This window comes from Cynocephalus volans, chromosome 11 (assembly GCF_027409185.1).
Source record: "Cynocephalus volans isolate mCynVol1 chromosome 11, mCynVol1.pri, whole genome shotgun sequence".
In the NCBI taxonomy this organism is placed as follows: domain Eukaryota; kingdom Metazoa; phylum Chordata; class Mammalia; order Dermoptera; family Cynocephalidae; genus Cynocephalus; species Cynocephalus volans.
The window spans coordinates 27,471,558-27,484,878 of record NC_084470.1 but is presented as its reverse complement, the minus strand read 5'-3'; the positions used below and the strand labels follow the sequence as shown (position 1 = coordinate 27,484,878).

Genomic DNA, 13,321 nt, shown 5'->3' with positions numbered 1-13,321 from the left:
TGATAGCCTTCTACCACTTGGACCTGTGAGGTTGATATCTTTTTTCAGTACTCAGATTATTACATGTACATTAGGTTATATAACAGGGTGTGGCCAACATGAGCTGACCCAACACGGCACATTTCTGGGCCAATTACTTCCTCTCTCTGAGCTTTGGTTTTTTCATCAATAAAATGAGACTTTTATTTTAGCAAATCTTTATAGTCCTTTGTAGCTCTACTATTCTGTGAGTATAAAAAGAAATTCTTGAGGTTCAAATTGTGGACTCTTCTTTGGGGAAAAAAGTAAGTATATTGGGACAGTTCATAACACAAATATTTTACACATTCCACACAGGTAAAAAGTATTTGGTTCAATCTGAAGATTATATTTTACTAGTAATATATAGCCCATCTCTTTTTTCCTAAGAAAACTTGTCTTACTGACTTGGATTGTCTGTCTTTCTCATTTTTACCATTCTGATGAGTATGTAGTGTTACTATACTGTGGTTTTAATTTGCATTTCTCTGATGACTAATAATGTTGAACATCTTCTCATTTTTGGCCATTTAGTGTCTGTTCAAGTCTTTTGTCCATTTTTCTCTTGAATTCTTGCTTATTGACAATTTTTCTAATTGACTTGTAGAAGTTTTAATTAATTCAATAATTTTTTTTAACGTAATCTGGATACCAATCTTTGATGAAGATTTGAATTGAAAGTATCTTCTCCCACTCTGTGTCCTCCTTTTTACTCTCGTAATGGAGTCTTTTCATGAATAAAAGTTCATATTTTAATGAAGTTCATAAGTCCATAATTTTATTGTTAGTGCTTTTTATTTCTTGTTTAAGAAATCTTTGCCTACCCAAAGATCAGAAAGATGTTCTCCTGTTTTCTTTTAAAAGTTCTATGATTTTTATCTTTCACAGTTAGATCCCTCTATAATTAATTTTTTTGTGTGAGTATATGGTTATGAAGATGCAGTTTTTCCCAGAATAATTTATAGACCCAATGCAATACTAACCAAAATCCTACCGGGCTTTTTTTTTTTTTTTTGGTGGGAATTGTCAGTTTGGTAAGTTGTGTTTTTAAAAGACTGCTTATTTCATCCAAATTGTCAAATATATTGGAGAAAAACAAGTTTATAATGTCGTTTTTATACTTTCTAATATGTGTGGAGTCTATAGTGTTGCACTGTTTTTTCCATTCCTCTTACTGTTAATCTGCAGATTTCTTGATTAGTCTTGCTAGAGGTCTATTAAATTTATTAGTCTTTATTGATTTTGTTTTTATTGTGTGGTTTTTTTTCACTAATTTCTGCTCTTTTTTTCTTAGTGTGATTTGCTGTTCTTTTTCTAGCTTCTCAAGTTGATTTAGATCATAGATTTTAAGCCTTTTCTTTTCACTAGTATATGCAATTAATACTTTCAATTTTGCTGTAAGCATGTGCTTTAGCTGTATTCAATGTGTTGATGTTTTATACCTTTATTAGCATTCAGTTAAAAATATTTTCTAATTTCTGTTGTGATTTTTTTGTCTGACTTAATGGCTATTTAGATGTATATTTCTTAATTTCCAAGCAGTTAGAGATTTTGTAGTTTTTTTCTTTCTCTCTCTGTTACTAATGTCTAGCTTAATTTTGCTATGGTCAGAGAATATACTGTGAAGATTTCAATTGTTAAAATCTGTTGAGACTTGCTGTACGGCCTAATCTGGTCAATTTTGGTAAATGTTCTATGTGCCCTTGAAAATAATTTGAATTCTTTCATTGCTGGGTGCATTTATATTAATTTGTCAATTATGTCAATTTTGGTAATTGTATTGTATATATTTTCTCTATCCTTATTTATTTTTATGTCTGCTTGTTCTATTAGCTATTGAAAGAGGTGGGATTGTGAATCACTGTGATTTGAATTTGTCAATTTTTCCTTTTCATTCTGTCAATTTTTGCTTCATACACATGCACCCACACACACACACATGCACACACACACAGTGTTAGTGGGTGTATACCCACTACCCAGATTTAGCATGGTTATCTGTTCCTGGTGATTTGGTTTCTTTACCAGTCCACCATCTTAATCTTAAGTAGTGGTTCTTGCCTTAAAGTCTACTCTAATGCTAGTATAGCTACACTAGCAATTTTTAGTGTGTTTGCACAATCTATCTTTTTCTATCAACCTTTCTGTGTTCTTATGTTTAACATTTGATTTGTGAGCAATATATAATTTTTTATCCAGTCTGATTATCTTAGTCTTTTAAATTGGAATATTGTCCATTTGTATTTAATGTAACTACATTTGAATTTTTATTTACCATCTTACTATTTGCTTTTTATATGTCCTGCTTGTTTTATGTTCCTTTTTTCTCTCCTTGCTTACTTTTTTTTGGTTGAAGTTTTGCAATTTGATTTTTTCCTCTCCAGTAACTTGTTATATACACTTGTCAGTTATACATTATTTTACTATTCTTCTGGTGATAACCCTAGCAATTGTAATATGCATACTTGACATATTACAGCCTAGTAAAAATTACTTTTAACTCTTCCCCGTTAATACTTCAACCTTAAAATACTTTAATTTTATTTACTGTCATATATTTTGCATTATTTTTGTCATGAATTTGTATTCTATGTAGTTTTTAAACTTCACAAGATATTGCTAATATTATTTTGTAGAGTTAATATTTATTTATACATGTTTACAAAATTACTCTTTTTGATGCTCTTTATTTCTTCTTGTATTTCTTGTTTCTGCCTGGGGTTATTTTTCTTCTGTTAGAACTCCTTTTTAGGATTTTTTTCAGTGCTTTTCCATTGGCAATGAATTCTCTGTTTTTGTTTGTCCAAAAATGTCTTTATTTTTATTTGAAGGAAATTTTTTTCTGAGTATAGAAATATAAGTATATGTTACTATACCAGATACCATTTAATAGTCTTACAGATGGGTGCAAATTTTATTGAGCTTCAAATAATTTTCATAATTTATAATGTTTACATTGAACTTGGTGTTCTAGTCAATATCATGTGATTTCTCCTAACATCCCCCTTCTTTCTAGCATTCTGTAATGGAAATAGTCCAAGATTGAGAAAGATGCCTTAATTCAAGAGTCAGTTCTTCCGTTTTTTACCTCTGTGACTTTGGTGAAGTCATTTAACTTCCCTGAGCCAATTTTCTTATATATCAAATGGGAAAATTATGATATTGGCTCTATTTCACAGGGGAGCTATGAGGTTCTATTGAGATATATGTGAAAATGCTTTGTACAATACCAATCAGTTGGAAATTTTTAGTTTTATTATTATTTACTGGGACAGAAAACTTCTCAGTGTATATATTCATAATTCTCTTACAAATGCACATTCTCATGAGCACCCAAAAATAGTTAAATGATGGTATTCATGTGTGTATTTATATGTTTATCCTTCCTTGTATTAAGGACAGTGTTAAAATTTACATAAAATATAACTTACACCAGACAATCAAAAACTTATTTCTAAACTTTCAAGCAACTCACATGAAAAGAGAAACCTGGCCAATTACATAATTCAAAATAAGATAAAAATAACCCATATTCAGAAGTACACTTATTTCTTAATGCTTAGTTCAGGCAGAAATTTCCATTTAATTTTCTTTATGACGTAGAGTTATTTAAATTTTTTTTCTGCTGGAGGTTACCAATTTGCATGGTTAATCCAAATCAGTGTTGGACTGATCTAGAATTTTAATATTCTGTTTCATACTCCCCAAGGGATAAATATACATTTTAATGTGAGCTGCAAGTAGCTGCCTTTCCATCCTACTTGCAAATGGATTATATTCAGAAAACTGATAAAGAATACCACTTTCCTTTTCAAAATACATGGATACACATTAAAGGGAAGATTAAGCTAATAAATTAAAGATTTATTTTGCATATGTGGTATTAAAAAAACTGCCTTAGAAAGACAATATTTAGCTGCCTTTTATTTTTTCTTTATAGATGTTAATTAAAAATTTTCTTACTACATTGAACAAATATTTAGAATCTTTACTATGTGCAGGTGTATTGCTGTTGGTTTGTTTATTCTCCTTTGACAAAAAGTGGTCATTCAGACTTACCTTTATGCTTTATTCTTTATTTTTTTTTCCTTTGCCAAACATGTACAATAGAAAAGAACAGTATGTAGCTACAATTTTTAAACAACTGAAGTGTATATTAGTGACTTACAGCCAACACCCTACACCTCTGAGGTCTTGTATGATGAACAAATTGAAAATAGGACATTTGTTCATTATTTAAATTCTTTAACTTTGTCTTCAGGTCACTGGCATGCATTTTGTATGAGATGTGCTGCATGAATCATGCCTTCACTGGCTCCAATTTCTTGTCCGTTGTTCTAAAAATTGTTGAGGGAAACACACCTTCTCTTCCTGACAGATATCCGAGAGAACTAAACGCCATCATGGAAAGGTATGGAAATCAAAATGTCACAGAAACAACTTTAAATTGTATTTATATTTTAGTTCATTTAAATTTTTTTTTTCTTTTTAAACATTACAGCATGTTGAATAAGAATCCTTCATCGAGACCATCTGCTATAGAAATTTTAAAAATTCCTTACATTGATGAACAGCTACAGGTATTTAAAATGAAAGGGATACTGGAAACAGGTATTAGCATTTATATACACATTCTGTGACTAGAAGATATGCTGTGGGAATAAGTTGCATTAAAAATCACCCAGAAAGGAGGAACAACATTAAAAAGAAGCTGGGAGAATGAACTCTGATTCTGTGGTGCCACTGGACAGGAGAAGTTAGGATTCTGATTTTCTGCTTAAACTCAGCATCCACCCTTAGAGTTCTTGTTGACAGATCTTGCCTCAGTACTGTAAACATATCCCTGCTAGGACAAGAATGTACTAATAGTAATATTAAAATCTGGGATTTTCATTGAACATTTATTATTCCACTCCTTTATTATATGTCTCAATATAACTTTTTATAGATTAGGTGAGTTTATTTTGTTTTGCTGTAGATTAGAAAATTTGATGTCGAGGATCTGCCTTAGTTGATAAGAAAGAAGCAAGTGGTCCACTTTCTGGAGGTTTTTTGTTTTTGTCTCTTTAACTTCTCAGGCTTTTACAATAAAAATCCCTCAGGCAAGTTTCCTCTAATTTTATAAACAGCTTTAAGAGGAACCACAAAGCAGTCATCCACCTTCAAAAATGTGCATGCCTTTCATCAGTGGGCCAAGTCCTAAATTTGAAGGAAACGAAGATAATGACAACATGTATTCATTTGTTGAGTGCTGGGCACTGTGCGGACAGCAGGGATGTCAAAATGAAAAGATCATATGTGGTTCCTATCCCTTTGAAGCTTTAGTGCTAGTGAAAGAACCCAATAACTACGTAATCATAGGCAAATAAATAACTACAATTGATCACAAGCACTAGGAAAAAAGTAAATGGGATGCTGTAAAAATAAGGGAGGAGGAGGGTCTTTGGTGGTCAAAAAGGGAGTAGGTAATGCTTCAACACTAGTAAGCTGATGAGAGGCATCTGGACCTGCAAACAGCCTAAGAAACAGTGTTCGAATCACAGGGAATAGCTGGTATAAAGGCTCTGATTAGGTCAGGTTCCCTGAAGATAGACTTAGAGGGAATGTGGGGAAAGCAGGGTGGTGTGGGGGGGAATAAAGGGAGGCAAGGTGGGCAGGCTTAAGTTCCCTGGGATTCCCAAGTGTCCTTATGTGCAGGCAAAGCAGGCTCCAGTAGCCCGTGGTGGTCCTCTGAAAGAGGCATGGGTGCTGGCTGTTGAGATCAAAAACACACCAAAGGGGCTGTGTGTGTATAAAAAAAAAAAAAAAGGAAGGACAAAAGGGACCCAAGGGGATCTGCTGGGACTAAGAGGAGCCAAGTGAGGCACTGGACCTGGGGCAGAATAAGGGAACACCAAAAATTTTAATTAAGATAAATCATAATTTAGTGCAGTATTTCAAAAATCCAAATCAATGTTAAAAATCCCTAGTAATGAAATATCAAAAGTTTAAAGACAGAATCCAACAAGGCCAGGATTTGGTGAAATTGTTCAAGTTCAGGGTTGAATCCTGTCTTTGTTTAAAGTTTCAAAGTTGTATTTTTCAGCTTTGGGGGCATTAATTTTGATTTGTTTTATAATATTGCATTAAAATATTATTTTGATTTACTGAGTTTTTTGATGTCCCCTTTCGTTTTGTGCCTAAGGTGAGTGCCTAACCCTAGTCCTGGCCCTGGGAGTGTAGACATTGTCCATTACAGGATGGGAGGTGAAAAAAGCTTGTGTGTTCTTGGAACTGAGAGAAGGCCTGCCCATGGCGGGCAACAGGCATGGAGAGAGCCAGCAGAGCAAGCTGAAGTGCGAGGGGGCAGGAGCAGGACCCTGCGGGATCTTCTGCATAAGCTACCATGTAATTTCATGTAACCCTTTTAGAGGGAAAAATAGTTACTGTGTGCTTTGTTTTCAAACTTCCTGCCATGGTCAATAATACCCCAAATCAAAAAAGTCACCTGGTGGTTTTATGTTCTTTCATCCCTGAAGAGGAGTCTTTCAGGTTTGTATGGGTTGTTGTTTTTGTTCAGCATCTGATGTGTAGATATTCGGAAATGACTCTGGAAGACAGGAATGTGAATTGTCGGAAGGAGGCTGCTCATATAATTAATGCCATGTAAGTAATTGCTTTGTTTTTGAAAAGCTCATTGAGTGTAAATGTTAAATGCATTTGTCTTTAAAAATCTATTAGTGCTAAGCTGACTGCGTGGAGGATCCTAGAATTCACTTAAGTCTTGCCAATAAATTAAGGAGCTTCAGTAACTTGGTGTTCCAAAACCCTTTGCCCCAGGTGGTAGCAAATTGAAATCATAAAAATTAACACCAGCGCACAGCTTACAGATCTGCAGGGTAGCTCTGCAGTTGCCTTATAAGTATATAGAGAAATTAATATCTCAAACATTTAGTAATATTTATGCTAATGAGCCTTCGATAATAAGCATAAATGGCTTTCACATGTTATTTGTGTAATGTGAACTGGCAGAGTATCTATTGAAGAGAGAACATTGTAGAGTCCTGGGAGAATCTAAAATAAGCCAAATTTCACTTTTCTGCAATACATATCCTCTCATAATAAGAACTAGAGAAAGTGTGTTTTCTAAAGAACCATAATTATTTCTTGGCCTAATTTCTCTCTCCCCTCCTTCAAAATTTTTGTCCTATAACTTGCAGGAGCCCAGAATACTAGGTTACTTCAGAGCAGGCAAGTACCACTGTGTAGTCTGTGCACTGCACAAATCCATGGGACACCAATTTTAAAGACCAAACTTATAGTTTTGCTTATATTATTTAATCTTATAAGGACCTGAAGAAAATGACAGTCCCTCCCCAGAGGTGCGCAAGTCAGTGGGGTGAGAACAGGAGCCCTCAAAAGGCTGATCTTCAAGGCCAAGTAGTACAAATACACTCCTCTAACACCCAGTTCGGTGATTTCTCAACTGCACCATGTTTGCTTTCTATCCTCACTTTCAAACTGAAGGAACTTGTTCATATTTAGTCTTTGTTTAATGCATGATCATCTGTTAAAATACACTGTATTTCAGGGGGTAAATTTTTAGGCATGTTCCTAATCTAGATTTCTTGGGTTACTATGTATCCTTTCAAGAAAAGTTGGAATTTCTAATTTTATTTTATTTCATTAACTAGAGATGTGAAAGTAGTAGGTGTCTTATTTTTAAAATACTAGAATAATTTTAGCTATCATTTTGCACTGCAGTTGTGAAACAGTTTGCCTGACACTGTTTACAATAAATATGTGCTAGAATCTAATTGTTTGGAGGGTACTTCACATTATGAAATATTGATTTCAATTAGTCTCTGTTATTTTCAAGATCTATGACTATGTTTTAAGGAGATGTATTTGGTCTCACAAAATAAGGGATGTATATTCCTAAAAATTGCACATCTCCTGGAGGCTCTGGTCTGGATGGCGTTCCAGAGAGATGAAAACTGCCTGCAAAAGTCATTACAATTTTCTCATAGTTCCTTAAAGAAGGAGTTGAATGCAAAAGGTGCAGTATTGGGCCCTAACCAAATCACGAATGGAAGCAAATGTCATTGACAATGTGGTTGCAGGCCTTTCAATACACAATTTATGTAAGCATGTTTCTTTTACTGAAGGAAGACGTTCTTTAATAATATTGGCTAACATTTTGGGGGGTAATGACCATATGCTTGGCTGTGTTAGAAGCACTTTCAGAACAACCCTATGAAGTAGGTTCTACTTTTTTTTTTTTTCAGTAGTCATAAAGAGGTTAAGTAACTTGCCGAAGCGCAGTTAGAGTGTAACCTAGGAGCTAGGATTTGAACCCAGACAGTGTTACTAACCTGTGTGATTAACCACTACCATCATACAGCCATAAAAATATCTACTATATTAAGCCTAGAATATAAGAAATATTCAAAAAAAATTTAGCTATTATAATACTACCATTTTGGAATACTTTTTATTTGCCAGACTGTGAATACATTATCTCATGTAATACTCACTGTAGCCCATTCTTTACAGATAAGAAAACTGAGGTTCAGAGAGATTCAGTTACTTGCCCAAAACTACAGCGCTAATGAGTGGTGCAGGTGGGATTCAAACCCTGCCTAACTCCAGAGATTGTTTCCCTGTCCACATGGTTGAATTACTCTGCTAGTTTGTTCACTCTCTAATGGCCAAGATCCTAATTTGTCTTACATTATAAAAACCAGTCATAGACAATGAAATGAGCAGAAATTTGGAAAGTGTGTAATTTGCTTTTAAACAAAAATCTAATTGTAAAAATATTGCTGACTAACTACAGTCCTGGTTGGCTCATTACCTACCCAGAGTTTATTAGTTTTTGCCTGGCGTGTCTCGAGATGCTTTTGCTCTCTCAGTGGTGTAATGATACTTCTGTAAAATATTTGTTTAATTTAATTTTTCTGAGTGTGTTTGGGATGGGCTGCATGTGGGGAATCTTTATTATTTATAGGCAACAAAAGATCCACCTACAGACTCTGCAGGCACTGTCAGAAGTGCAGAAAATGACGCCGAGAGAAAGGATGAGGCTGAGGAAGCTCCAGGCGGCTGATGAGAAAGCCAGGAAGCTGAAGTAAGCTCCTTTCTTTTGGGTACCCTGTGCCCTGGGCTATTTCTCAGGGATCTAAAGGGACTTACTGGTGAAAAGCAAAAACCAAAATAAGAAATCAAGGTACATGTTATTATATACTTACTTGTTTATTTATCTACTCATTCACTCAAAAGATGGTTATTGAGGCATAGATTGGATGCCAGGTACCATTAATATCACTCTTGTTTGAAGGGAAAGATTGAATATTAGGCAGCTTATTAATGATAAAAGTAGAGAGAGTCTCCAAATGACACGTCATTGTTACTGACACATTCTGTACATACCCCAACAAGAGGGTATAAAGGGGACTTCTTTGTTTCACGTTTTTTCCTAGGTGCTTGGTGCACCCCCTCTACCAGGAAACCAAGTTGATTTATAGGGAGCAGAGTTTGCTGGCAGGAAATCGTTAGCTTTTGGGAAGAAGGTAGACTGGAAACAGAGCTCTGTTGTGTCAAGTGAAACCTTTAGAAAAGTCTATGCTCAGGGCAATGCTGCTAGTGGCATGTATCATTAGTAATTAGAGTATTTATACACAAATAGTGGACTCAAGTGGAGAAAGGGAACCCCTGTACACTGTACATGGAAATGTAAATTAGTACAGCCATTATGAAAAACAGTATGAAGGTTCCTCAAAAAGTTAAAAATAGGCCTACCATATAATCCAGGAATCCTACTCCTGGGTTTAAGTCCAAAGAAAATGAAATCTGTGTGCTGAAGAGATATTTGCACTTCATGTTCATTGCAGCACTATTCAGAGTAGCCAAGATATGGAATCAACCTAAGTGTCCATCAATGGATGAACAGATAGGGAAAATGTGGTACATATATGCACAATGGAATATTATTTAGCCTTAAAAAAGAAGGAAATCCCATTATTTGCAACGACATGGATAAACCTGGCGGACATTATACTAAGTGAAATAAGCCAGGCATAGAAAGACAAATACTACATGATCTCACTTATATGTGGAATCTAAAAATGTCAAACTCATGGAAGTGGAGATTAGAATAGTGGTTATCAGGGGCCAGGGGCATGGATGGGGAGATTCTGGTCGAGAGCACAAAGTTTCCATCAGACGAGAGGAGTAAATTCTGGAGATCTATTGTACAGCATGGTGACTATAAGTAATAATAGTGTATTTTTGAAAATTGCTAAGAGAGTAGAGCTTAAATATTCTTACACAAAAAAGTGGTAAGTATGTGAATGATGGATATGCTAATTAGCTTGTATATGTATACATATATTTGATATATGTATACGTATGTCGAAACATCACATTGTACATCATAAATATAAGCAATTTCTGTTTGTTAATTAAACCTTAATAAAGCTTAAAAAAGTGGAATTTCAAAGAGTCCTAGACTCTCAATTTCTCAAAGACTGATTTTTCAGTTGGTGGGTTGTCCGGTTTTCTAATTTTCCATCTTCTTTTTCCCTTTGCCAACTTTTTGGTATCTTAGAAGCCCCAACCAAGAACTAGAGAGACAGAAAAGACTTGAAATGCAAATCTGTTTACTTGTGACCTCGTGAATGTATCTGAAAAATGATTTAGAGGTGTCCTTGTACTTAGAATGAATATCATGATGAACTGAGTAATAATCTATGAGAATATTTTCCCTTAACACTTGCTTTATTTAATAAATGTGGAAGAAGATTTTCATCAAAGTGCGTCACAGGCAGTGGTGTGCTGGTAAATGTTTAGCAACAGGCTCTGGGTTTGAAGGGGGCTGATGATTTGTAGGCCAATTTCTGTGGTATAAATACTACCACCATGGTCAATTTCAAGCTGCCAATGTGATATCATTTAATGTTCAGTTGAGAAAATAGGTACACAGTCTGTTTTGGGGAACCAATATAAGTTGGTTTCTGCAAACCACTATAGCATTGTGGGTTTTACTGAGAAAAGATATTTACATAAACTGCTTGAGCCAGTGTATCAACTCACAGTGTCAAATCTGTTTCTAACACCTCAAAATGGCAATATTTCCAAGGGACCAAGGTTCATGTCATTAGTTGAGGGTAAAAGTAAAATTAAAGATCTGATAGGAACAGATTAAAAAGGCAAATTTAATAATTTACATAGAGATTACAAGTTATTCAGATTAAAAGTTTTTATACACAAAAGAAAGTCATAGATCTTTCACATGACACTGTTTTTTTTTTATTTAAAGGCAATGGTTTTAAATAAGTTTGATCTTGATTTTATGAATGAATTATATTGGAATGGTTTCTGATTGTTCGTCGTTTCTAGAATTCAAGAGAGATCATGTGTTTTACCTCGAAAATGACTCTATAATCAGACAGGTTATAATTTACCCATTTTATAGACAAGAGAATTTGACTGGAAGTATGTTCAGTGACTTTTCAAAAAAAAATCTAAGTATAAATTAGCACACAAGTAATCATAAGAACTCAAATCTTCCTTCCAGTTTAGTAGCAGGTCTATTAAACTCAGGTCTCCCGAAGTAGAGGAAACAAAGATAATGTGTTTGTAGAAAAATTCTTTTCCACAATGACTCGCATATAAATTTCTATAAATTCTTTGACATGTACCTCTATTTTCTTTGCTAATGAGTTTGTTCACCCTGAAAGCAGTTTTTGAGTTATTAGTATGTGTTAGGCACTGTGCTGGGTGTTGGGGACATACACTTCTGTCATCACACTCAGAACTCATAGGGATGAGTACTGTCTTTTCCTTCTGCTGCATTTGAGGATTTATAGGGATGAATAAGGAGCCAGAGCATTCTTGTGTGCTTTAAAGGAAAATCAACTGGGTGCTGCACTGCATACACCTTGATAAGGGAGAGGCCTGATGGTCTGGCTTCTTAACAGCCCTGTCTGCCTGTTGAAACAGGGATCACGCTTATCTGTATAATAGAGATATGGTTTTAGCAATTTGCAGTTATTTTTCTGTGTTCACTTTAAATTTGCAGAAAGATTGTGGAAGAAAAATATGCAGAAAATAACAAAAGAATGCAAGAATTGAGATCGCAGAACTTTCAGCAGCTGAGTGTTGATATACTCCATGTAAGTACCCTCTGGTTTTAAATTTTACAGAAAACGTTTTCTTGCTTCAGATACTTCAGATTCATGGGGTTGGGTAGGGAAAGGGACAGGATGGGAAACAAAAGCATCCAGACCAACTTTGCCCAATTCCAGGGAGGATTCTAGAATATTGACCAGCAGGTGGTGACAACACTAATTCAAAGCATCTGCACCTAGAGATGGATCAATTGATTCATCCAACAAATATCAAGGGCCTACTGTGTAAAAGATAACTGAATCAGCACTAAATGCATAGTTGATGGGTTAAAATTATCAATTGGCAGAATAAATGTGTGTATATCTAATTTTTAAATTCACCCATGCTCTTGTTGATTTACCTCTATAGTCCATTGTTCTTTTTCTTTTTTTAATTCTTGTCTTTTTAATTTTCTGTCTCCCATCCATATCATTGTGCATTGTGTTAATAAACACATTCAAACTTTGAAGAATTACCATATATGTCCAATAATGAACAGGGTTGTAGATTCGCATGAAATGGATCCCACATTTGTGTCTTCTGTAATCCAAATCTCTGCATAGCAAATGCCATTTTCTCTAATGGTTGAAAATATCTCCACAGGCCTGGGGGTAGGTTCTGATAGTTAAGGTAGTCTTTATGAGATCCTATTTGGGCAATAGACATCAACACCAACCTCATAGCTCTTTGGGTAAAAGCAACTCAGGATAGAGTCAAACATTTTTATGGAGAACTTTTACCGTCTTAAAATCTGGTTGTTCATTCGTTGGAGATTCTGCATCTCAGAAAGATTCTTTCCTTTAGCAGGAACAACCAAGCCTCCTGAGACTGTGAGGACAATCCCCTGAACGCTGAGGATGCTAATTCTGCTGTAGCTTAGTCATCAGAGGGCTCCAAAACCTGGGTCGTGCAGGAGCCCTCAGCAGGGCTCACTCTCAGCCAGGCAGGGCCTAGGCACGCTTGTTTTCTGCCCCTCTGCAAGGGGGAGAGCTGCCAGTGATTTGCTTTTCTCAACTATTTAGTGGGTCCAGGTGCTTTAGACTTCCACAAATCCAAAGTTGGATCAGACAGGGGCCTAGCCCTCTGACCTTAGGAGTCTCCCTCTGTTTATTGGACCAATTAACAGACAATGTGGGGACACTGGTGACATGTG

The 13,321-nt window shown here is 35.2% G+C and overlaps 1 protein-coding gene across 2 annotated transcripts in view; it reads left to right on the top strand.

Moving 5' to 3' along the window:
* The window catches only part of NEK11 (NIMA related kinase 11), a 266,113-nt gene that overhangs the window by 97,632 nt on the left and 155,160 nt on the right, over positions 1 to 13,321 (top strand). For both annotated transcript variants that reach the window (XM_063113913.1, XM_063113915.1), the window contains exons 7-11: positions 4,280 to 4,429; positions 4,520 to 4,598; positions 6,578 to 6,663; positions 9,008 to 9,127; positions 12,080 to 12,173. In XM_063113913.1, coding sequence (XP_062969983.1) covers positions 4,280 to 4,429; positions 4,520 to 4,598; positions 6,578 to 6,663; positions 9,008 to 9,127; positions 12,080 to 12,173 — 529 coding nt within the window. The remainder of the gene's footprint in view (positions 1 to 4,279; positions 4,430 to 4,519; positions 4,599 to 6,577; positions 6,664 to 9,007; positions 9,128 to 12,079; positions 12,174 to 13,321) is intronic.